At 47.6% G+C, this 26,076-nt stretch overlaps 1 protein-coding gene across 1 annotated transcript in view; it reads left to right on the top strand.

Annotated features, from left to right (window-relative positions):
- LOC147701131 (myeloid cell surface antigen CD33-like) overlaps positions 1–26,076 on the top strand; it is a 574,774-nt gene that overhangs the window by 504,572 nt on the left and 44,126 nt on the right. The window contains exon 4 of the mRNA XM_086929902.1: positions 3,727–4,032. Within this exon, the coding sequence (XP_086786028.1) occupies positions 3,727–4,032 (306 nt within the window). The remainder of the gene's footprint in view (positions 1–3,726; positions 4,033–26,076) is intronic.

Raw genomic sequence — 26,076 nt, 5'->3', positions numbered from 1 at the left:
CCCAACCACGTGATTGAGCCTCCCATGGGGGATTGAACTTCTGTCTATTATTAAGCTCCTGGGGGCCCTTTAACCAACTCCATCTGCTATCCGGTTGATTCCCCTGAACATAGAAGTAGGAGAGAGGCCTGGCAGTGACCGTACTCGCCTGATAGCGTGCTGTACCGGCAAAGATGTAATTTACTACCTGTGGGTGCTCAAAGGTGACCACAACGCAGTCACCTTGTAGATTTTTCCTATTACCTCCCACCCAAGGAGTTCTCTCCACCATTAAGATGTTACTGGGCATGCCAGGCGGTAGAGGATAATTTTTAGACAGCCAGTGGCAAACCTTGTTTTTTAGGGTTTGGTAGGACTCCGTTTCAGTTGATACAAGTTCAGTGACCCCAGTCAGGATCACTACGTAGGAGCATGCATCCGGGGGAAGGTGGATGTTTCTCCATGGTTCTCTCTTTTCTTTTGGGGTCTGATCTAATTTAGGGGTCGGGGTGTGGGATCTTTAAACTTGACCTGAGGGGTTACCTTAGATTTTGCAGAATTCGATGTCTGTTTTGAATCGGTGGTTTTTGAAGAAGTGCCTCCTAAGCTGGTAACATTAGTGGGGTTACTGGGCACAATTTTTTTAAGAGAAAGGGTGTTTTTGTCAACTATGGGAGGCTTATTCGTGGCCTTTTTTGCGGGGGGTATCTTATTTTCCAAACTAAAGCTGGGGGCACTTATATCTTTATGAATGTTTTTTAAGATGGTTTCTAAGCAACGCAACCTAACCTCGATGGGTTCAAGCAGGATTTTTAACATTTCAAAGATGTTGTTATTTACCATGTTTAATCTGTTCCTATCCTCCTTGCTTCTAACATGATTATCTACTTCACCACCCAGATCCAAGATTTCCTCTAAGCTACTATCTATGACCGTGTCATCTGGTAGGCTTAGGGATAGGCCCACATTAGCTTGGGCAGCTCCATCCGTGTCAACAGTATGCGTTACCAAGATACTGTTCGAGGGCGCCAGGTCTAAAGTGGTTTGATCTAGGTTTTGAGTGGTCAGTGCTTTCTTTCCTTTGCGTGTAACAGATTTGGACTTTTTTTTAGGAATTGCACCCTCTTTCAAACCCCTTTCATGTGCATTAACCACAGAAACATTTTCGGGCTCGTTTGATGAACCGCTCTCTACTAACATAGCAAGATTGGGTGTTGCCTCCAGACCTTCTTGAGAGCTAATGTCATCGTAGGCCCCCTCATTATGTACAATAGCAAAGGTGTTTGGGCCTGTCGCTGCGTGTGGAGTACAAGCTTGAGCTATGAGTCCTAGAGAAGATCTCCTGGCCATTGCCAAGTCCTGAGACACCCTTCTATCCATTAATATGATCCCTTCGTCTATTAGAGCATGAGTCCGAACGATGAAATCATCGAGGGTACCTGTCAGTTTTTTGGCTCCAGCGGCTGCCATACTTCTAGTCTCTCGGTAGTTCATAACAAGCCCCAGAGAAAGTGCAGCGCGGAGTTGCAGAGATTACGTATAGGCAGAGAAAAATCAACCTGTGATGTTGGTCCCGATAATGATAACAATAACAACAAGGGAACAAACTTACAGTTGTGTTGGAAGATCCATTGAACCAAAGGCTGGCGAACAAATGACAAAGGGGATGGCCCAGGCCAGGCTCCTCAGGCCTCTGAGGGCCACAGAGGGCCCGCCCTTTGCCCGGGCTTAGCCCCGGGCGTCCCGCACGCGTCCCGCACGCGTCCCGCGTAGCGGGTATCAGCAGTTCCTAATGAGGAGATGAGGCGGTTGGGGCGGGGCAACCAGGGAGAGCGTCCAGGTGCAGGGGATGGCTACACAGGGACTCCTGGGAAATGGAGTCCCTGTCCCTCACCTGGTGCTCGCAGCCCTGGCAGAGTGTTCCCTTCTCCCGCCCTGTTGGACACGCAGTACGCCAACAAGGTCCTTCTCCTCAGCGAGGCAGCCCAGCAGAACGGGCGATGCGGGACCCGCGCAGCGGGTTCCGCGAGGTGTAGCGGCAGCAAAGGTCAGTCCAGCAGCAGGAACGTTGCAGGGATAATACAGTGAGCTCCCTGGTCAGCAGCAGTTAGATTAGGCGTTTCCCAAATGACTTCGGCAAGCGGCAGCTTTAGCCCGGCGGTCGGGGGTGGGGCAACCAGGGAGAGGGTCCAGGTGCAGGGGATGGCTACACAGGGACTCCTGGGAAATGGAGTCCCTGTCCCTCACCTGGTGCTCGCAGCCCTGGCAGAGTGTTCCCTTCTCCCGCCCTGTTGGACACGCAGTACGCCAACAAGGTCCTTCTCCTCAGCGAGGCAGCCCAGCAGAACGGGCGATGCGGGACCCGCGCAGCGGGTTCCGCGAGCTGTAGCGGCAGCAAAGGTCAGTCCAGCAGCAGGAACGTTGCAGGGATAATCCAGTGAGCTCCCTGGTCAGCAGCAGTTAGATTAGGCGTTTCCCCTAAGGTTTATCTCCTAAGCGATAAAAATTGGCTGAAATGCATGAATATCGCTGAAAAGTCAGCGATAGTCATGCATTACCGAGCTCTTGGCCATGTTATCCACCTTCCATTTGATAACATGGCTAAGAACTGCTCAGGGGCAGGTGTTAGCTTTTGGAGATATTCGCGCTTAGCGCGAATATCTCCAAAAGTTGGTAATAGGAGATAGTGATGTTAGCGACTGTTTTCAGTCGCTAACATCTTGGCACGCCCACTTTGCATGTCATTAGTGATAAATATCCCCGACATGCAAAGTGGGGCCCAAGATGGTCGCTATCTCCTACTAGCTATCGCTAACTGGTGTTAGCGACAGCTAGGTAATAGGGAGATAATTTTATCTCCGCTTTCTTGGCTTTTAAAGTCAAAAAAGCAGAGATAAACCCCCTTGATAATATGCCCCCAGGTTTCTGCTTGAAAATGGTCCCTGTCCCCCAAACCCGTAAACGTAACTCAATGTATTACAAAATGTAATTTAGACAAAACAGAGATTCTGGTCATCATGAAAATCTATGATTCTCACCTTTATTCTTGGTAGCTGGAAGGGTATCCTTCAAAAGCACGGCATCAGTGGTTCAAAATCTTGGATTGACATTTAACAATACGTTTTGCTTTCACCAGCAAATACTCAGTGTGACAGGAATGGGGTTTTCAATACAACGCTCCATGCAGACATTTTTAGATGATCTGCATTTGGAAGCGCGAAAAAAGCAGTGTTAAATCACGAACAATCTTCCTTTTACCCCTGCTTAAGGTAAATGAGGACACTAAATTCAGAAGTGCTAAAACAATGTTTTGTTCTCTTCTCTGTAGTTTAAGATGAATTTACTTTGTCTTCCTCACCTTTGCTTAGCGCCAGAACGCCTATATGGGCAGCTGTTTGCCCTTAACAACGTGTTTCGTTCATTCATTCATTACTGAACTCGCGCAGCCATCTACATCTTTCATTCTTTTACCCATCCATTCGGGTGGGTGTGTTTGCCTGAGTGCTTTCTTTTATGAGCGTAGGGGCATCTGAGTGTAGGGCCTGATGTATAAGGCTTTCTGATATGTGTTGTCATTGTGTGCAGCATGTACACCCACAATGTAACCATGGCAACAAAACTGGCCTTTCTAAAATAAATCAGACATGCTGGCATCGTCGGGCCTCTTTATAACTGCTGCTCCCTAGACGGTGTCTTTTATTGAAAACAATAATAATAATGTTGTGCATTTTGATTTCTGTCTCCTAGATCTTCAGGACAAGCCAGAAATCTCTCTCCCTGATCGAGTGATGGAGGGTGAATCGGTGACTGTGGAGTGCACGGCGCCCGGGAGGTGCTCAGGCACCGCCCCGAAGATAACCTGGAGCCCAGAGCCAGAGTTTAAATACAATCAATCATTTAATAATATTGATTATCCGAATGGTACCATGATCTATAAATCTATTATCACTTTCACAGCTACGAGGCAACATAACAACAAAAGCCTGTCCTGCACCGCATTCTTTCCAGCTGTGGACAAACAAACTACAAAGAGCGTCTTGCTGCCTGTTGGAAGTAAGTACGGTCTTTAACTAACTTCACAAAATAACACTTTTATGCCTTGTCAGTATGAATAATATAAGACTAGGGACCTCATTTACAAGCCGATTGTGCAGCTGGTGCGTCACTTTTTTGGACGCACCGGCAGTGCATTGTGCCTGCTCATATTTACAAGGCAACATACAGTCATCCTGTGTGAATTTTCATGGATTCGTAAACATGGGACCCTTACACGCATTACTCTGTGTGATAGGGGCATTCCATGGATGTTCCCACGCAACATCCACGGAACCTGACACATTGTCAGGTTTATAAAGTGTCATTAACCTGGGAATGCGTCAGCATCCGCCCCCTCCCCATGGGAGGCAGAGGGAGGTATAGGAGTGGTGTAATGAGGAGAAATTCTTTTGCTTATTGTGTGTGCTGGATTCTGCACCACACATAGAAAGAGGAAAACATCTTCAATTGCCTTTAATCAGTGGCGGTTCTTACATGGGGGCGTTTGGGCGCCGCCCCCCCTGCTTTCTCGCCGTGCGAGAAGGCAGAACAAATGCTAGTTATCATATTATATAAGTTATATAATATGATAACTAGCATTTGTTTGTGCCTTCTCGCACGGCGAGAAAGCAGAACAGTTTCCTTGTTTACAGTGGGAGTGACTGTGTTACTCGAGGGCACGGGGAGTGGCTTGGGGGAGTGGCTTGCTCAATATTGTTAATACTGACTGTTTGGACAGCCTGAGACCGGCGCCCAAACAGACAGTATTAACTACAGTGGGAAAGCCACTCCCCCAAGCCACCCCCCCCCGGCCTCAACTCTCCCTGTTCTCTGTATGCTGCAGCAGCAGCATACGACAGAAAATTACGTCACCTGGGGGCAGCCGGCCGCACCAATCAATCTGTGGCAGTGGAGAGGGAGGCTGCCTGCCGCCGCCGCCTTCCTGATGACGTGCTGCAGCGCAGGACAGGACTTGAAAACGAGGACGGCGGGAATCGGGACGGAGTCTCTGGTAAGTTTATACTAGTATTTTATTTAAAATATATTGGTTGTCGTTTCGTTTGTTTCCAAACCCCTCCCGCCTCATCCCCTCAGGACCCCATTTCCAATCCCCCCAACCCCCCCCACTCCCACCCCGTAATGCCGGCGAATTAGAGTTCGCCATTAAAGGCTGTTCACCCTTCACGTCTCTTCAGCATATGACAAATTATATGGGAACAACAGGATCAGGGTAAGGCTAAAAACATCTTGATAAATGTATCATGAATTTGCTAAATGTCACCAGCATTCACCATGCCCCATACAGCCACCCCATAGGTAACTGTGGTAACAGATTTCACGGAGTAATGCTAGGGTGCAGCATGTGATAGGATCATTAGGTGCATACATGATGTCATGGATATAATGCTCAGCGTAGGTCAAAGCTATCAAAATCCAACACATCACGCTCCTCTGCCAGCTGAACTGTTTAACCGGGATGAACAATAAAACTCTGAAATTCCATTTAAACGCATAACTGAGTAACACATGTCTGCACAGGAGGAGAGCACACATGGCTGGCGCTGATTGTGCAAATGAGGAGTTAGTCGGGGAGTTAAGAATAATTATCGGTCACCATTTGCAAAGCACAAGTTTGGAGAATATTGCCAGTTGGCGCTACATTATTTTCAAGCGCTGCGCAGCCTACAAATTGTAGCCTTTTTAGAGTTATGCACACAGTTGGTTTACACAGACAGCAGCAATATTGTAGTGAAACAGTGCAGTGTCGTATCTGCAAAACGTGTGTACCCATGATGTCGTCTGTGATGCAAACAGTGCTGCACTAATGTAATGGTCGGCCTGATTTAGTGTTGTGCCGATGAGCACAGGTCCTGATAAAGCGCTATTTTGCAGTTGAGCGCTATCGTCACTTATATGGCCCCCCTGAGAGTGATTTAGGTGCTATCTGCAACTTCCACAAAGGTTACACATGACGCAATGTTACCCATCCCGAATCATGGTCATTGTTTGGACCTGTTATCTTTTGGAGCTAGGAATTCCACGCACAGCCGGGTCACGCCACATTGCATGACCAGCTGACGTGTCACTGCATGGATGTGTTTGTGCTGTTTCAAGTCCTAGGGGGGTGTTTGTGCTGTTCCTGGGGGTGTGTGCTGTTCCTGGGGGTGTTTGTGCTGTTCCTAGGAGTGTTTGTGCTGTTCGTGGTGTGTCTTTTTGCTGTTCCTAGTCCTAGTGGTGTTTTTAGTGTTCCTGGGGGTGTTTGTGCTGTTCACTAGAAAGCAATTGCAGTTTTTATCGGTCTATGCTTTGTGTGTTTTTTTGGATCCATCCCTGGGAGTGAATCCCTGGAACCCCGTAGGTGGTTCAGGCTCGCCTGCTCCGCCCCGCCACTTTCAAATGTCACCAGCCGCCACTGCCTTTAATGATTGTTTTAGTGCAGGACGGTGCCCCTTCCTGCACGTAAACAATCAGCCCTGTAACGCAGGCACCCTTGCACCATGGCGCAAGGGTGTCTGCGTTTGTGCACAGGAGAAGGACAGTAATGGCCGTATCTTTTATATTGACGCACAACAGCATGGTAGGAAGGCTTGCTACTCTACAGTGTGTCAAAATATAGTAAATGTTGCACTTGGTTCCTGACTTCTCTCTGTTATGTCACCTCGTACCGACATTTGTGTGAGGCAGTTATGGCAAGGTCGAAAAAAGGGGTGTGCTAAGTTTATAAACAAAGCTTTTATCAGTATAAGAAAGACAATTTAAAAAATATTCAACAATCCTAAATAATGCAAATCTTTTAAAAAAGAAAACGAAAGAATGCCTCAAAAACAAGGGTTACAGGAAAAATTGAAAAAACTGACGCCTACTTTATGCAGGTAAATTCTCCCTGTGTATCTGCAAGTGGAGTTTCAAAGATTGTCAGTTTTGTAACACTTCCCGTGAAATTTCAATTTGCAACAAATTAATTTGAAAAACTAAACAGCATATTTCAGGGGCGAAACGTAAATAACAGAAAATAACTTTCCCTGTTAAATAGTAATGGGTCTAAACACATGATCTGCAAACGACAGAAAAGTAACAGTAAACATGGAAATAAAAACACTGTAAGAGCAACAAACGGGAAGCATTCACCCAAACCAACCAGTGAACATTGGGTAAGAGGAAGTGTCTGCAAGCACTGAAAAGGAAAACAGTAATAATTCTAAGAAAGAGCATCTTTTTCTAAAACACTTCTAGCTCAGGTTGCTGTGCTGTATCTAGGAAGAGGACTGTGAGAGCAAGTGACATGATAAAACAAAGCAAAGCGAAGGAGACCTGTAGGAGTACAAGAAAAAGTAAGAGAACATAAACCCTCTTCGATCCACAGTGTGGGGAGGTACTCAATGCAGAATCCAATCAGGGGAAGGCTGTGATGATATTATCAGGGACTTCATCATTGTGCACCAATATTGCCAAACTCAAATCAATGAACACTCCTCACTAACAACCAGGAATGCCCAATAACACAACACGAGGACTAGTTGTGTCACATGCATTTTCAGTATGCGAACTGTCTCATTTAAACTCATTGTAAGAAAATGTATCCTGTGTGGATGTCTTTAGAAAATGGCCTTGATCCAGCCCCATCCCTGTACTGAACACGTTTATCCTTCTAAAACCTACGTAAGTTTATTTTCACTGAGGAGTTCAAGCCAGCATCTGGTCAATATTGCTGCAGTGCTTGATTTGTAAAAGAATGAGTGCCAGTTTCTGGAAAGAGTAGAAGATTATTTTCTTATACATTTGTAATCAATCGCATTCAATCAATCAATCAGCGGTTTGTAAAGCACAACTACTCACCCGTCAGAGTCTCAAGGCGCGGGGGGGCTGCTCGTCCCTCTGGGTGTGGAGAATCATTAGAAGAGCCATTCACACATGGCATGTACTTGTACTTAGTATATATAGGAGCTCACTGGCAAAAGCCTTTCTGGGTACAGGAATCTGCTTTATTACTCTTAAGTGACGTTGTGAAGCAGCCTCAAACGTCCACCTTCCTTTATTAAAAGTGCAAAGAAAGCACAGTCTTTTCTGTCTGTAATAATTGCTTATGAGTGTTGCTCTAATAATCCATTGTTGTTTGTATTAAAGATATTTTTGGGTCAATTCAAAAATAGCACGTAAGAGTGTGCAAAAGATTCCTGCTGGAGAACTACTCTTCATGTTATCCAAAATGTCTTTGTGAAGGCAGAGGCTCTCCTCTGAGCTCATTCAGTCACTGCACTCTGTCCATGCAAGCACCCAAGTGAGCTCACACAGACTCTCCCCTGAGATCATACAGCACTGCACTTTGTTCATGAAAGCACCCAAGCAAGCTCACACAGGGTCTCCTCTGAGCTCATGCAGTCACTGCACTGTGTTCATGCAAGCACCCAAGCAAGCTCACATACCCTCTCCACTGAGCTCATCACTCACTGTACTGTGTTCATGCAAGTGCCCAAGCGAGCTCACACAGCCTCTTCACTGAGCTCATGCAGTCACTACACTGTGTTTATGCAAGCGCCCAAGCGAGCTCACAAAACTCTCCACTAAGCTCATGCAGTCACTGCACTGTGTTCATGCAAACGCCCAAGCGAGCTCACAATACTCTCCACTGATTTCATGCAGTCACTGCACTGTGTTTATGCAAGCACCCACGTGAATGAACAAGACTCCACTGAGCTCATGAAGTCACTGCACTGAATTGATGCAAGCACCCAAGCGAGCTCACGCAGGCTCTCCTCTGAGCTCATGCTATACACTGCACTGTGATGATGCAAGCACCAAGGCGAGCTCACACAGGCTCTCATCTGAGCTAATGGTGTGACTGAACTGTGTTCATGGAAGCACCCAAGCGAGCTCACAGAGCCTCTCCTCTGAGATCATGGTGTCACTGCACTGTGTTCATGCAAGCGCCCAAGAGAGCTCACACAGCTTCTCCACTGAGCTCATGCAGTCACTGCACTGTGTTCATGCAAGCACCTAAGCGAGCTCACACAGCCTCTCCTCTGAGCTCATGCAGTCACTGTACTGTGTTCATGCAAGCACCCAACTGAGCTCACACTGCCTCTCCTCTGAGCTCATGCAGTCACTGCACTCTGTCCATGCAAGCACCCAAGTGAGCTCACACAGGCTCTCCTCTGAGCTTATGCTATACACTGCACTGTGCTGATGCAAGCACCAAGGCGAGCTCACACAGGCTCTCATCTGAGCTAATGGTGTCACTGAACTGTGTTTCATGCAAGCACCCAAGCGAGCTCACAGAGCCTCTCCTCTGAGATCATGGTGTCACTGCACTGTGTTCATGCAAGCGCCCAAGAGAGCTCACACAGCTTCTCCACTGAGCTCATGCAGTCACTGCACTGTGTTCATGCAAGCACCCAAGCAAGCTCACATAGCCTCTCCTCTGAGCTCATGCAGTCACTGTACTGTGTTCATGCAAGCACCCAACCGAGCTCACACTGCCTCTCCTCTGAGCTCATGCAGTCACTGCACTCTGTCCATGCAAGCACCCAAGTGAGCTCACACAGGCTCTCCTCTGAGCTTATGCAGTCACTGCACTGTGCTGATGCAAGCACCAAGGCAGGCTCAGACAGGCTCTCCTCTGAGCTAATGGTGTCACTGCACTATGCTGATGTGAGCACCCAAGTGAGACCACACAGCCTCTCCATTGAGATCATGCAGTCACTGCACTGTGTTCATACAAACACCCAAGCAAGCTCACACAGTCTCTCCTTTGAGCTCAAGCAGTCACTGCACTGTGTTCATGCAAGCTAAGCATGGGCGAAATTTGCGAATTCGCGATCCGCGAATTTGCGGATTTGCAATCCGCAAAATTCGCGAATTTGTGCGAATTTGCGGATTTTTTTATTTTTGCGTATTTGCGGCGCGCTTTGCGTGTTCGCGGGGCGATTTCCCTGTTCGCGGGGCGATTTGCGTGTGCGCAGGGTTTTTTGTGTGCGAGACCGCGATGCGCCCTCTGGTACATCACTGCCACCCTCTCGTTTTTTGTGCCCTTCTGCCCTCTGTACCACTCGTTTTTGTGCCTTTCTGCCCTCTGCCCCACTCGTGTTTGTGCCCTTTTGCCCTCTGCCTCACTCGTTTTTGTGCTCTTCTGCCCTCTGCCCAACTCGTTTTTGTGGTCTTCTGCCCTCTGCCCCACTTGTTGTTGTGCCCTTCTGCCCCTTGCCCCACTCGTTTTTGTGCCTTTCTACCCTCTGCCCCACTCGTGTTTGTGCCCTTTTGCCCTCTGCCCCACTCGTTTTTGTGCTCTTCTGCCCTCTGCTCAACTTGTTTTTGTGGTCTTCTGCCCTCTGCCCCACTCGTTTTTGTGCCATTCTGCCCTCTGCCCGACTCGTTGTTGTGCCCTTCTGCCCCTTGCCCCACTCGTTTTTGTGCCTTCCTGCCCTCTGCCCCACTCGTGTTTGTGCCCTTTTGCCCTCTGCCCCACTCGTTTTTGTGCTCTTCTGCCCTCTGCCCAACTCGTTTTTGTGGTCTTCTGCCCTTTGCCCCACTCGTTTTTGTGTCATTCTGCTCTCTGCCCCACTCGTTGTTGTGCCCTTCTGCCCCTTGCCCCACTCGTTTTTGTGCCATTCTGCCCTCTGTCCCACTCGTTGTTGTGCCCTTCTGTCCTCTGCCCCACTCTTTGTGTTTTATTTTATAATGGCGCCGGCAAGCTGCCAGCGCCATTCTAAAATAGTTACTAAGTTAGCTTCATCAGGAAGCACTAATAGATAAAATGAAGCAGGTGCTCGAGTTGGAGCTCAAATTCAGTTAAACTCGAGCACCTGCTTCATTTTATCTATTAGTGCTTCCTGTTGAAGCTAAGTTAGTAACTATTTTAGAATGGCGCTGGCAGCTTGCAGGCGCCATTCTAAAATAGTTACAAACACTCAGCTTGAACTTTTGCCCCCAGATCTGTTCTTCTCGCGGATTTTTGGCAAATTCGTGGGAATTCGCGGATCGCAAATTTCCCGAAAATCAGCAAAAGGGATGGTCTACAAATTTTGGCTTCATAGCCTTCTACTGGTCGATAGAGTCCCACTGTCTAGAACGTCTACTTAAAGTGCACAAGTGCTCGATTCTTTTTTACTTTTAACTGCTCTCAAGCAGCTAGACTGTGCATCCCCACATTCAAATCATGGCAATCAAAGTCACAATTTTACAACTACGTTTTCTCATTATTTTGAAAACAATATTAGAATCATATATAATTGTATGTAAACATTTTTATGATGATATTGCACTTTTTATAATTTTTCAACGTTTTCATGTGCATTGTTTCTCATCACTGTAAAGCACATTGCATTAGATACCCTCAAAAGACATAAAGTGCACATGCAGGATAACATTTCACAATTACAATTCACAGCCACAATAGCGTCTTCCAAAAGGGAAAATGAAGTCAAGAAGAAAGTCCCAACATTTTGACATATCAAGATTGACCTAAGATAAAAAAAAATAATCGATGGTTAATAATATATAATGGAGTGTGGTACCTGGAGAGGAAATGTTAAAGTGACTGCTACATGTAGTGGACAGGTAGAAGGTCCCTAGGACCCTGCACTGGACAACAAGGCAGGAAGGCAACTGGACACCACTTCCAGTCAGGGAGTGGACAGGGCAGTCTGCATGAGAAAGGCATGAGGACAGACGTGCATGTGGGCAGGGGAGCAAGAATACTAAATAAAGATCAAGTAACCCTTACCTGGTTCCTGCGTGGTTTCTGGGAACTAACAACACGACAACTGGGGACGAGCAAGGTGGGATTTCAAAGCGCCACCATATGCGTGCACCGCGGTCCCTCGTGACTCAAAAACTGAGCCAGGAGCCCACCCTGGTCCGCCCGCCACAGGAAAATCCAGAAGGCCAACAACTGTGACATCCAGAGCCCATCCAGTCGCAGGAAGTAACAGAGCCAGGAGCCCTCCCTGTTTTGAGTGCTGAAGATCGAGGAATCGGCGCAGGAGCCCGCCCAGCCGCAGAGGAGACGCAGTAAGATGCCCTCTCACCTGCCTGAAGGAAAGACGTGAACTCATATGCAAGTGAGGGCATCCCGTGCACTCGACTGTGTCGCTGCTGCTGCCGCATCCTGAACAGCCCGCTTCGCGCATAGATTTGAAGGCAAATCTTGCGTGAATGTGGCGGCCATCTTGAGGTCAGGTGGGAGCAGCCAATCAGCGCTTAGGAAGACCCCGTGGCCATTTTACAAGGTCAGGCACAGGAAATCTCTGTCTCGCGAGATCCGGCGGCCATCTTAAAGACAGGCAAACAAGCCAATAGAAAAAGAGGAAGGCCAGGAGGCCATTTTGAAGTCAGGCAGAAGTCAAAAATGGTGAAAGAAAGTAGAATCAAAGGCCAGGAGGCCAGATTAAAGTGAAACGATCAAAAGTAGAATCACAAAGGTGTATTTAACAAGAAAAAGAAAGTGGAATTAAAGGCCAGGAGGACAGATTAAAGCGGAACAATCAAAAATAGGAGCACAATGGTGTATTTAACATGAGAAAGAGAACAAAGTAAAGAAAAGTTAATGTGAAGTGACAATAAAAATAACAGTAAATGTGACAGTACATAGAGACGGAAGTCCCACTATCACCATAGACAGAAGGCGATTACAGAAAGAAGGCTTGCACAGGAGCCGCAAGTCAATAAAGAAATGGTTGACACAGAAAGCGAAAAGAAGAGTCCACAAGCCATATTTCGAAGACCGTTGCCATTCAGCTTATCGGAACCACAAGCTGGCATCAGATGGGAAAGGTGGATTAGGCAGTTTGAGCGCTACATGTGCACCACGGATGGTGTAGACAGCAAACAGCTGGACCTTGTTTCGAATCTCATAGGGGATGAAGTGGAGCGTTTGCTCATAACATTTCCCAGCGATCAAACAGCGAAATACAGAGGGGTGATACAGTGCCTCACAGTGAGATTTGACCCACAACGGAACATTGACTTTGAGAGTTACACCTTCAACACACCGTGTCAGCAAACAGAGGAGTCCCTTGATGACTTCGCAACATGACCTCAAAAACTGGTCACATACTTCTTGTTTGACAAGTTCGATAATGAACAGGCGATACGACTGCGCATCATTGACGGTTGTCAGTCTGTGGAGTTTCATGCACGTGTCCTGAAGAAACCAATGACGCTGGAAAAGATATTGCGTCACGGGAAACGTCAAGAAGAAAAAATACCCAATGGCCTTGCCCGCAAAGAAGAATGAACGAACATTTGGTGCATGCTCGGCTGTGGGCCAGAGATGCGGGAAATGTAACAGGGACAATCATTTTGCAAGCACCTGCATGAGCAGGCAGTTCAAAAGCGAGCATGGCAGAGTGGCGAGACCACAGATGACCAACAGCCAACAGCCAGTATGCCAGACACACGGAAATAGCGAATCGCACTTCCTCTGATGAGTCGGAAAAAACAGCAGCACCTGTGAGCGTGGCACAACTGTATCTCATGTCCGATGCCGCCAAGGCAGACCAGAGACATTCATCTCATGGAGAAGCATCAAATAAAGAAAACTGCAACCGTGAACATTGAAGTTGGACGGCATAGTACTCAGTTGGTGCTTGACAGCGGGGCCACATGCAATATCATGTGCATGTCGGAGTATGTGAAAGTGAAAGTGAGGCTGCCGCTATCCCTGTCCACTGTTGATGTGTTTACGTGAGGCTCCAAGAAGCTGGTAAAGAACATAGGGAAGTTCACAGAGACGTTAACATACAAGGACAGGTCCTGCCAAGAAGAGGTACATGTGCTGAGAGGTGACATCCCAGCACTCTGCCTACTAAGCAATGTCACGGCACAGGTGATGGGTCTACTGGCGATGACATACCACATGTCGGAATAAGGGAACATTCTACAGGAACATCCAGCCCTCCTGCAGGGCCTAGGAAAACTGAATGGGAAACAGATAACAATGCACATCAACAAGGCAATCAAATCGGTAGCACAACAACATCGGCGAGTACCTATTCATCTACAACCGCAAGTTGAAGAGGAAATTAAAGGTTTACTGGCCCAGGACATTATTGGGCCTGCAGAAGGACCGAAATCATGGCTGTCCCCAATAGTGGCAGTCCCGAAAAAGAACACCTCCAGGTTTTGCATATGTGTGGACATGACGGTACCGAATACAGCAACCTTTGTACACACTATCCCCTGAGGCGAAAATCCGGGGGTCTAGGCAGCCACGAATTTTAATACTGTATACATTTTAAAATTTGTTTTAAATATTTCACTTTGACTGTTGGGATCTTTTAAAAAATACTATCTACCTTCCTTTGCACCGCACTTTGATCCCTGCTCCATGCGCAGCCAATAAACGCGGACGCGGTGGGAGTCAGGGCTTGCCGCCATCTTGGGGCGGAAAGGAGAGTAGCGCACCAGTTGTTGGACGCCTCCCACCCTCCTCCTTCACTATAAAATGAACTCCGGGGCACGTACGCGCAGCGGGCGGGCGGGCGCAGCAGGCGCGGCAACGGAAAGTCTGTCTGCGCCCGTCCACGCCAAGACCGCGACAGGTGCAGGACAGGCTGATCAGAGCCCACTTCCCATAATCTTTCAGGCAAGTGAGCTTCTTAAACTGAATAGATTCAAGAACTGTCCATGTGTCACTATCAGGGAACGAATAAGGGCCCTTTTTCATTTATCATCTGCAAATGCACCATGCCTTACCTGGGCCTCCGCGGAAATGATACCCCAACCTGATACGTCCCTAGAGGGAACCTCCATCTTTAAAGGGGGACTTAATAATGCGCGTTCTATGTGCAGCCATAGCCAAGACATCAAGGATTTAATCCTAGATTCGAACTTGGATATTCTTTTTATAACCGAAACCTGGCTGAATGATAACAGCAATCCTGATCTAGTGAACGCTCTTCCCCCCTGGTTTTACTTTTCTGAGGCAAGATAGGCCAAAGGGTAGAGGGGGAGGGGTAGCCGTGGTTCTTAGAAATACGATGAAGTATCATACGTTCAATTTAGACCCCCTTAAAGGGGCGGAAGGTAGGGGCTTTTCCATTATGCTAAATGCATCTGCATCTTTCTCTGGAGGTTTGATCTACCGCCCCCCAGGATGTGCTACTACATTTCTGGATTCACTGAGTGACTCCTTAGGACAGTTCCTACTACGTTATCCCTACTTTACTCTGTTAGGTGATTTTAACCTGCAGTTAGAATCTAAAACGGATGCTCAAGCCCTCAGTTTTCAGCAGACGCTCGAGATCTTTGGCTTACACCAGATGGTGGGCGCATCGACTCACTGCGCTGGGCACACACTAGATGGTGTGTGTTCCAATTTCCCTTCTCTGGAGGTCCAGATACCCATCCCGCAAATCTGGATAGACCACAGTCGTATTCCTTTTAATATCTGCATTCGTCGTACTCGTAAATCGATACATGCCAACCATCAACCTCCTACTAATATCAATTGGAGGGTAGTGGAGGAAAGCTTGACGGATGTTCCCATTCACCAATCACAAATCCCGAATATGACTGGAGACGTAACACAAGACTCCAAAGTTTTCCATTCCTGGATGAACCAGGTGACTAAAGATCGGGCCCCTCCTAAAGGTCCCACTGGAAAAGACAGAAGAGGAAAGCATAATGCACCTTGGTTCTCATCAATATTGGCCGAGAAACACTTATTGTGTTAACAAAGTGAACGAAAGTGGCATAAAACGTATGACCACACAGCCAAAATCTTCTATATTCAACAAAGGAGACTATATCACTCCAGCATCAAAATAGCGAAAAAGGAATACTATATAAAAGCCATTAAAGAAGTGCAGCAAAAGCAAAAAATGGTCTTTTCCATCGTCAAATCCTTCACTCACCCCAAATACCTTCAGCCTGAAATTCCGCCCTCTCTAAGCTTCTGCAATCAAATTGCGGATTACTTTGAGAAGAAAATTGAACTGATTCAGAGAGATTTTTTGACCCCTCCCCGGTTGAGTAACTCCGACAAGGGCGAGGCTAGGGCTTACTCTCTCTCTTTTAAGCCGGTCTCGTTGCTCCAATCTCGGGGCGCTATTCTGGCTTGTAAATCAGGGGCTCCATCTGACTCATGTCCTCCACGGATACTCCATCAGATAATTGATGTGATCAACCCCACTATTAATGAAATCATTAATATGTCACTTAGCTCTGGAATGGTTCCACTTGAATGGAAAACAGCAATACTTAAGCCCCTAATGAAAAAATCTAATACATCCCCCACGGACCTATCTAATTTGCGTCCTATATCCCTCCTCCCAGTCCTGGGTAAGATAATGGAACAAATGGTCTATCTTGAGTTAAAAGATTTTGTGGACAACCATAACATCCTTCATCCCCGAAAATCGGGGTTCCGTGCCAGGCATTCGACGGAAACGGCCCTCATTGAGCTTACTGATTCAATTAAGTTCCTGCAAGATGAAGGGAAAAGCGCCGTTTTGATATTATTAGATCTCACAGCGGCGTTCGACACTATTGCTCATACTATATTGATCAGTAGGCTGAGAGAGAGTGGGATCACAGACACTGCCCTTGCGTAGATTGCTTCATTCTTGACTGATAGATCTCAAATTACGGCTCTGGGTCCCTTCCTCTCAGAGAAAAAAGAAGGTTCTCTCAGGAGTTCCACAAGGCTCGATTTTGAGCCCTTTAATATTTAACATTTACATGATTCCTCTCATTGTTTTAATTGAGTCATACGGCATTTTAGTAACTTCCTACGCCGATTACACCCAATTAATTGTGCCCCTAGAAAAGAACTCGAATGAGGTAGAACAGAATTTAAAGAACTGCCTGACAGAAGTATTTCAATGGATGGAAAAAAATCACTTAAAATGCGACACAAATAAGACAGAGATTCTTCCCCTAGGGAAAAATGTGCATTTCTGTCCCAGCAAATGGTGGCAAGACGGCTCTCCTATCCCGCCCCAGGCTGTGGAATCAGCCAGAAACCTGGGAGTCATATTTGACTCCGCTCTCACCTTTGACCAGCATGTGAGAAATGTGGCAGGGAGTTGCTTTGGCATTATTAAATCACTAAAGAAGTTCTTTTACTTCCTCCCAATGGACTCTAGGAAGGCGGTTGCAGTTGCTTTAATACTCTCCCGGCTAGATTATTGTAATGGATTGATGGCCGGGGGAAAAAAGGCAACGCTGAAGAAACTTCAGAGTGTGCAACACGCTGGTGGCTAGACTGGTTTTGAAACTACAGAGACATGCCTCAGCTTCACAGGCCCTCAAGAACTTACACTGGTTACCCTTGCAGAAAAGGATCTTGTTCAAAATCCTGATGATAACATTTAGAGCTCTTAATCACTCAGGTCCTAGGTATCTTGCTAGGGGATTCACCTGTACAATCCACCCAGAAAACTGAGGTCATCAGGGGGTAAGGTGGTGGTACCCAGAATCCAATATAAAACTAAGGGAGGAAAAACCCTGACTATCCTGGCCTCCAAGGCCTGGAATGAAATGCCCAAGGATCTCAGACTTGTAGAGCAAGAGTCAGCTTTCAGAAAAAAACTGAAAACTTGGATCTTCAGTCTATCAGATCCCTTTGTAATGGCTGCCATATAATTCCACCAATGTACATTAATGTTCTATAGCGCCAGGATGCTCTTTTCGGAGCGATAGTTGCGCTTTATAAATGTCACATACAAAATACAAATATAAATACAATCAAGCGAGAACGCCACCCAGGGCCACATTAAACGAGATGATCAGCTGTCTCACAGGAGCCTGTAAATTTTCAACGTTAGACTTGCGCAAAGGGTACCATCAATTAGAGCTGGACCAACAGTCAAGATACATTACCACATTCTCGACGCACATGGGCCTGTTTCGCTTCAAGAGACTGAGCTTTGGCATTTCATCGGCTGCAGAGATATTTCAAGACACCATACGGCAGGTGATAAGGCCGGTGAAGAACAGCCTAAACTATAATGATGACATTCTAGTATTCGGGCGGTTAGATGAGGAACATGTTAGGGCCCTGCATCAAGCATGACTACAGCTGAAACAAGCAGGATTAACATTGAACGCAGACAAGTGTGAAATGGGGAGAAGTGAATTGGTATTTTTCGGACACATTTTCTCCAAGAAAGGGATGAGGCCAGATCCCAGCAAAGTAGAGACACTAAAACACTAATCCTCCCAAGGATGTCGCAGAAGCGAGGTCATTTCTAGGGCATGCCAGCTACTGTGCTCGCTACATCAAGGACTTCGCCACGGTGAGCACACCACTCCGAGAGTTTACAAAGCAAGGTCAGACGTTCCTTTGGTCACAGGAGTGCAGCTGGGCATTTGAAGCCATCAGAGAGGCCGTAATGACTGCAGATCACCTTGCCTATTTTGACCTGTTGCTATGCACGGAGCTGACGGTAGATGGCAGTCCAGTGGGACTAAGAGCAATACTAGCGCAGCACCTGCCGGAGAGAGATCCACCCAGAAGGATTGTTGTGTATGCAAGCAGAATCTTGTCTGACATTGAAAAGGCATACTCTGAACCAGGAAAAGAAAGCCTAGTAGTGGTATGGGCGTGTAAACACTATCACATGTTCATCTACGGGAAGTTGTTCACCATCATCATAGATCATCAGGTTTTGGTGACAATATGTGGCAATCCATCAGAGAAGATGCCCCCACGCATTGAGCGCAGAGGAATAAGGTTGATGGACTATTACTTCAAAATTGTGCACAAGCCAGGAAAGGAACATAACCCAGTTGACTACATGTCGATACACCCTCTACCACAATCACCAGAGACTGAATCAATGGCTGAGGACTATCTCAATTTTGTACTCAAGCAAAACACTCCGGCGCCAATAACACTGGAGGAACTAGAGCAAGAGACAGTAAAAGATGCCACCCTGCGGCTGGCCAAAGAAATTACAAGAATGCAGATTTGGAGACACATCAACAACAACTGCACCTGGGGAGAAAAAATAAACAAGGAGGAACTGCTGGCACTAAAAAAAATACACAAAGAACTGTCTGAGACAGAAACAGGAATAATGATGTGAGGAACAAGGATAGTGATACCAAGCTCACTAAGCAGATAGACTGTCAATGTGGTACATGAGTCACACCGCGGAATGTTGGCAACAAAAAAGCTGCTAAGGGAAAAAGTATGGTTCCCTGGCCTGGATAAAATGGTGGAAGACACCATCGTAATGTGTCACATCTGTCAAGCAACAGAACAGCCAGCCAGCCAAGAACCACCACAAATGTCAGAACTCCCTAGGGCGGTCTGGACAACGTTGGCAGCTGACTTCCTTGGGCCACTAGACATGGGCACCTACCTGCTCGTGATCATTGATACTCACGAATCCCCATAGTGTGACACGTGTCATCAACGTCGGCAACTGCGACGCTACCAATCATGGATGACATATTTGTGGCCTGGAGATCCCAGAAATTCTAAAGACACACAATGGTCCCCCATTCTCAGGAGAAGAGTTTGGAAAGTTCATGTCCTACCTGGGCCTTCATCACCGGAAGGTAACACCGCTGTGGCCACAAGCAAACGGCATGGTGGAGCGGTTCATGGGGAACATCAAGAAAGCGGTCCAATGAGCAAAGCTGGTGCAGATCTCCATCAGATAAGCACTATGTCAGGTTCTACGATACTATAGAAATCCACAACACAGCTCCACGGGAAGATGCCCAGCTGAGTTGGTACTGAGGAGGACAAGCAGGACAAGGCTACCACAGATAAAAGCAAAGGCGTCACCAGAGCACAGCAGCATTGCAGTTAAAGACAAAGAAGCCAAAGAAAAGATGAAAGCATATGCTGATGTAAGGTGTCATGCCACCCCGTCACACCTCAAAGAAGGAGACACAGTGGTAGTGTATCAGCACCAGCAAAGAAAGTCTGACAGCCTGTTCTCAAAGGAGCCACTCACGATCACGAAGGTGAAGGGTCCAATGATTACGGCTGCGTCAGAACATCACCGAATAACACGTAACAGTTCTCATTTGAAAGGACTGAAGACCTTGAACTTAGACAGCTAAGATACTGCAACCGGAGGAGATGAAGCGATGGATCACAATGGAAAGGGAACAAACAAGGATGAAGGGCGAGCAGAAGAATTACAGGAAGAGACTTGTCCGAAATGAGCGAGTAGAAGGCCAAAGAGACTTATTGAAGAAATGCAGTAATGGGAATGAATAAGTATCATTTTTTTTATCATGAGCTATCTCTTCTTTCCTTCCCACTATCTCAACACCTGTTTCTTTCGCACTCTTCTCTCTCATCCTTTCTTTGTCACAAAGGGGGGAGATGTAGTGGACTGGGTGAAGGGCACTTGGACCCTGCCCTGGAAAACAAGGCAGGAAGGCAACTGGACACCACTTCCGGTGAGGGAGTGGACAGGGCAGTCTGCATGCAAAAGGCATGAGGATAGACTTGCATGTGGGCAGGGGAGCAAGAATACTAAATAAAGTTCAAGTAACCCTTACCTGGTTCCTGCACGGTTTCTGGGAACTAACAACACGACAGTGCAAATTTATGCGATGAGTTAAAAATTTCCTTCCAGGTAAGGTACATATACAATTAAAACCTATTCTGTATTTGTTATGCAGTCAGAATCCCCGGAACAATAAAAGATTGTGCAAGGACAGATGTATTGTACAGTGTTAGAACTGGGGGTCTCTAGTTGGCAGGGTAGGTACCACTGTCCAAATAGGAACCCTTGCTTCTAGTCATGGTAAGGAGGAAACGCTCTCTAGATAACCTCTGCTCACCCCATTGGTAGCTTGGCTCAAGCAGTCAGGTTTATCCAAAAGCAATGTGTAAATTATTTGTACCAACACTCACAGTAACACAGGGAAAATATCACAAACTGACTCCACAACGGTTTAAAAAAATAAAGGTATTTAATCTAAACTACACAAGACCAAAACGACAAAAATCCAACATTCACAGTTCAAGAATATGGTTGCAAAAGAGTTCTTAAGGTTGTGATAAAATAATCCACAGTTGCGCGAAAAGTTCACAGTTGCGTCACGTTTGCCCACAGTACCTTTTAAAAGCGACAAATTTCCAAAGCAGAAGCTGGTGCGGTGGAAAACAAGCGATGAGTTGCTCCTGAGACCCTGGGGAGGAGATGCGACAACCCTGCTGCAGCAGCAGGCGTGTTGTGACGAATCCGGTGTGTATGGGGAGGAAGGCTGACTTGTATGGATTCCGGTGCGTAGGTTCCATAGGAAGTTTTCTCTCACAAAGGCACGATGACCAGCGGTGATCTCTCTCTCGCAGATCCTCGATGCGATGGCTTCTGCGACAACACTCGCAGCGACGTAATGCGGTCCGCAAGCAAGCGGTGCGATGAGCTCACCCAGCGACTACAGGCTCTGCGACAACACTCGCAGCAATGGTAATCTTCGTGCACCGGTCTGGTGCGTCCCGCAAACGAAGGGTGAGACGTCTCTGGCAGCGGTGACACGCACTGCGACGATCTCGACCTCCGTAGCAGAGGGAATTTCTTCGCACTGTCGGGGATGCGCTCCGCAAGCGAGCGATGAGATAACTTTTCTGTAGCAAGTTTCTCAAATCTTGTTTTCCAGCTTCCCAACACAGGTACAACTTCCAGAGGCACCACAACTGGCCCAATCACTCTAGGAAGGACAGACCCCTCTCAGCAGAGTTCAGGGAAGCTGGGGGTGAAGTCCTTTTGTTCCTGGGACTTCAAAAACAGGGAGCCAGCTCTTCTCGGGCCCTTGGATATTCCTTCAGGCAAGGGGACACATCACAAAGCAAAGTCCTTCCCCTCTCCTAGGCAGCAAGGCACCAGCAGATCAGTCAAGCAGAGCAACAGCAGGGTAGTCTTCCTTCTACAGATTCAGCTTTCTCCTTGGCAGAGGTTCCTTCTTGATTCCAGGATGATCTAATTTTCTGTAGTCAGGGGTCCTGTACTTATACCCCTAAAAGTCTTTGATCTCTTTGTACAGGAGGGCTCTGAGCACGGTCTGAACCAGTTCTGGGTGTTCCTTAAGCACTTTGTTTTCCTGGCTTCTCCTTTCCTTTCAGAGAGAGGGGCAGGGTCGTCAGCTGCCCAGTAGGAGGTGGAGCAAGCATTGTGGAGGGAGAGCACAGCCCTGGAGCACTTTATTGACATGATTCCTTCTCTCCTTTCACAGTGCAGGGCAGAACCATCAGACGCACCACAGGGGGTGGAGCCAGCACTGTGGGTGGCAGGCACAGTCCTATTCAGGTCCCGGTGCTATCCCCTCCCACCACTCAAGATGCAGATGCAGTAATTTAGCCTAGGACTGACTCTGCCAGCCTCCTGGGGGCTCCCCAGCCCCTGTCACTCTCAAACGAGACAGTCAATTCACAAACAGGCCAAGGCACACAGAAAGGTCAGACAAGAGAACAGCAAATTTCTAAAAGGGCTGTTCTCAAACACTGGCTTTTTAGTGGCAAATAGAAGAAACGTTTTAAGCACAGGTAATTTCATTCCTGCACTGCATTTATTTCCATTATAAGGGCACTGTTTCAGTCAGCACTGAGCGCACATGATGAAGGGGTATCCTGATGCACAGTGGTAGCTGACATGGCTCGCTGGTGGCAGGGTGGGTGCTGGGGGGTTTGCACAGAGGGTCATGCAAGGGGGCGGTGGCATGCAGGGGGTGAATATTAAATAATGTAAAAACGTACCTTGCTGCTGGGTCCCGCATCTCTGCTCCTGCTCTCCTCATGGAACTCGAGGAACAGGAAGCACAGCAACCCCCACTGAACAACCACAGCGCTGCAATGCAACGTTGTGATTAGTAAGCACCAGGCTCCCCTGACCAATCAGAATGCTGCAAAGCAGCATTGGGATTGGTTTTGATCGTCCTGGTTCGATGGCCAACCAGTGAATGGGGGCCTGGGCATGTTCTCCACGCAGGCTATAATGCAACCTGCATGGAGAACAGGGAAAGTGCGCATGACTGGTTTGGGCAGCCTGAAAGGGCCAACCAAACAATCATTGAGTACTTGGGAGTGGGCAAACCACTCCTTCCCTGCCTTTCTCCACGAGTAAAGCAGCCCCACCCTCCCGCCCTAAAAGCAGCACAAACCATTAAATGATGACGCAAAGTTAATATAATTTTATATTTCTACAATGTACTGCTTAAAAGCAGTGGGGTGGCGCTTCTCCTCCATAGCGGAGGAGCCACTACTGCTGATGCATAATAAGGCCATTGTTGAAACACTAGTAAGAATGTAGGGAAGAAAGTGTTTGAAAGGAGGCGGTGGGGGTCGAATGTTTGCTGCAAAATAAAGTGCTTAATTCCGAGAGTCCATAGCTGCCATCATGTAATATCTCTGGCAGTTATCTAGCTGACAACGGATCTGCCTCTTTGATTTTCATTAACTGTTGGTCTTGAAATACCGTGTGACACGATTCCCATACTTTTTTATTTATTTTATTTATTTTATTTATGCATTTTTATATAGCGCGGACTTTACCCGAAGGTGTCAGAGCGCTTCACATAAGGAACAGAAACGAGACATAATGAGAAACATTACAAAAGAACAGATTGCAAACGCATACGTTACAGTACATAAGGTAATAGTGACATTTGTGAGCAAACAAAATACATGAGGTAGTAAAAATTGTGAGCAGTCAAAAATACATGAGGTAGGAGGGAGGAGCCTAACCAGCAACCGTGATGGCCGCCAGAGCCCTCGGCTCCGCCGACCCGTCTGCTTCCCTCCCGTACAGCTTCTTCTCCTGCTTGCTGTTCTGTGATTGTGGCGCGGTACTGGGCTCGGGAAGCGACGCTGGTTCTAGCGATGTGCGCCAAGTCCGTCTCCCTGCTATGGAAGTGACGGGACGCCCTGTTTGCCTGATTGGGATCGGCGAAAGGGATCGGTCCTTTGTTCTCGGCTGTGCTTGCCCGGATTGCTGTGACATTGGCCACTGAGGCCAGGGCGAGGCGGCCGGCAAGAAGAGACAGACGTTCTCGCCCTCCAGCGGAGACGCAACAATCTTTCCAGTGCTTTTCTAGCTACATTCCCATCGTCGCTACAATTGTATCCCTCTCCCCGGTCGATCCTGTGAGTCTCCTTATCCTCAAGCGGAGACGGAGGGGGCCATCTTGGGCGGAGTGGCTAGCGCTTGGTATTGCAAACTGGACTGTGCTGGGGGCGCCCGCTACGGCCGCCTCCTTGCTGCTCCTACGCGGGACGATAGAATGGAGGGTGCTGTCCTGGCCCCAGCGTCCTGGCAGTGCTTGTCGAGGGTCCGAGTGGATGGCCGGCTGCTGCGGAGGGATACCGGCGATCTGAATCAAGGGCTGCCACACACCTGCGATCCCCATGGGCAGGGGACTGCAGAATCACTTCCTCCCGAGGCGCCGGTAACTATCGGCGATGTATTGCGTGCTTTGGCCGATTTGAGGGGCGCCTTGGGCTGCAATGCCCGGGATTTGGAGGGTCGCTTGGAAGACATGTTGCCTCCGCTTACCCCGACTGGCCGAGCTGGCGCTCGTGTGCGGGACACTTCGCCACACCCCGGGTTCGAGTGTAGCGATCTGCCTCTTCGGAGATGTGGTGGGGCACTGCAGGAGAGGGCGCCGAACATCTTCGTCGCGCAGCCGGTCACGGCAATGGCGAAAAGCGTGACTCCTGCATTGGTACAGCTGCTGGGGGATCGCCATGTGACGCCATGCCTGCTGCCTCCACCGGGAACTACTGGCGAGAATGGTACTCTTATTCTGCACATGCTGCTTCTGCTTCTGTTGTCTAACTTCGGAGGACTGCTGCTGGTTGTTTGCCTGCAATATATCTTTGTGGACCACACTGTCCTGCGCCGGATGGGACATGTTGAACGGTGCTTTGACTCGCTGTGGTTGTTTTGGCTGCTTCTCCTGTTCAGCATGACTCCCTCGCCACTGTGCCTCACTGACACGCCGGATCGCCAGGGACAAGGTTGACTCTGCTTTTTCCCCTTCCTACTTGCCGTTGCTTACATTCGTACGATTGGACTGGACAGATGGGAGAGCTGGACACTGGTTGGGATTTGATTAGGAGTCGGGGGTAAGATGGCCGATAATATTCGTGATGCTGTTTCGGGTGCAAATGGTTGGCCCTCCTCCGGTAAAATAGGTTTCCTCTTTCTTCCTTTTCTTCTTCTTTATTTTGGGTACTCTTTTGGGGCGACAGACACACTGCTAGGGGGGGTAGGCCATAGCCTCTGCATGCGTGTAGGGTGGGGGGGGGTTATTATTTTATCCACTTGGTTCTATGGGCCTTCTTTTTCTTCCTTCTGAATTCCTTTTTTCTTTCCCCCCTTTTTCATCGGGTCAATTGTGTTAGTAGTAGGGGGGTGGGTAGCAATTGGCACGCAACGTATCCTGTGATTGTCTATCCTTGTATGCTGCCTTGGTGCCGCCATTTTGATGTTGTTTTCACGATCGCAGTATCTCTTGCTAAGCGTCGCCCACTTCAGTTTTGGTTGGTATGTTTGGTCCTTGATCCTTCCTAGTCTTTATAATAACTATACTTTAAAAAAAATAATAATAAAATAAACCTTCACTTCTCCTGCTCCCCGGTAGTATCTATTCTCCAGTGTAACTCGAGTCGACTGTAATTCGATTGTAATACTACCGTGGTGCCGTATTGTTTGCTGTAGTGCCTTAAATGCTGTTGTGGCCGGCCGTATGGTTGTAGGCCCGTATTTGTATACTGACTTTGTGCAATAAAGGTTTTCAAAAAATTAAAAAAATAAAATAAAATACATGAGGTAGTAAAGGTAATAGTGACAATTGTGAGCAAACAAAATACATGAGGTAGTAAAAATTGTGCGCATCCAAAAATACATGAGGTAGTAAAAAGTGCACAGGAGGAAAAAGTGACAAGTGTGCAGTTACAAGAGAAGACAAAGTATCATTTGGGGTATAATACTGCAAAAGGTGCTAGACACTCCGGCACAAGAACAAGTGTTATGTAGGCAGAGGTGGCACTTGTGCCAGTATCAAAGGTAAAAACATGTGAGAGGTCGCAGATCGTGTGTTACAAGGGCAAAGTGGTGTGTGCATGTTACAAAAGGGCATAAAACACAGGTA

The sequence above is a fragment of the Lissotriton vulgaris genome, chromosome 7 (genome assembly GCF_964263255.1).
Source record: "Lissotriton vulgaris chromosome 7, aLisVul1.2, whole genome shotgun sequence".
Taxonomy (NCBI): Eukaryota; Metazoa; Chordata; class Amphibia; order Caudata; family Salamandridae; genus Lissotriton; species Lissotriton vulgaris.
The sequence above is the reverse complement of the archived record's forward strand: the minus strand, read 5'-3'. Positions and strand labels throughout refer to the sequence as shown.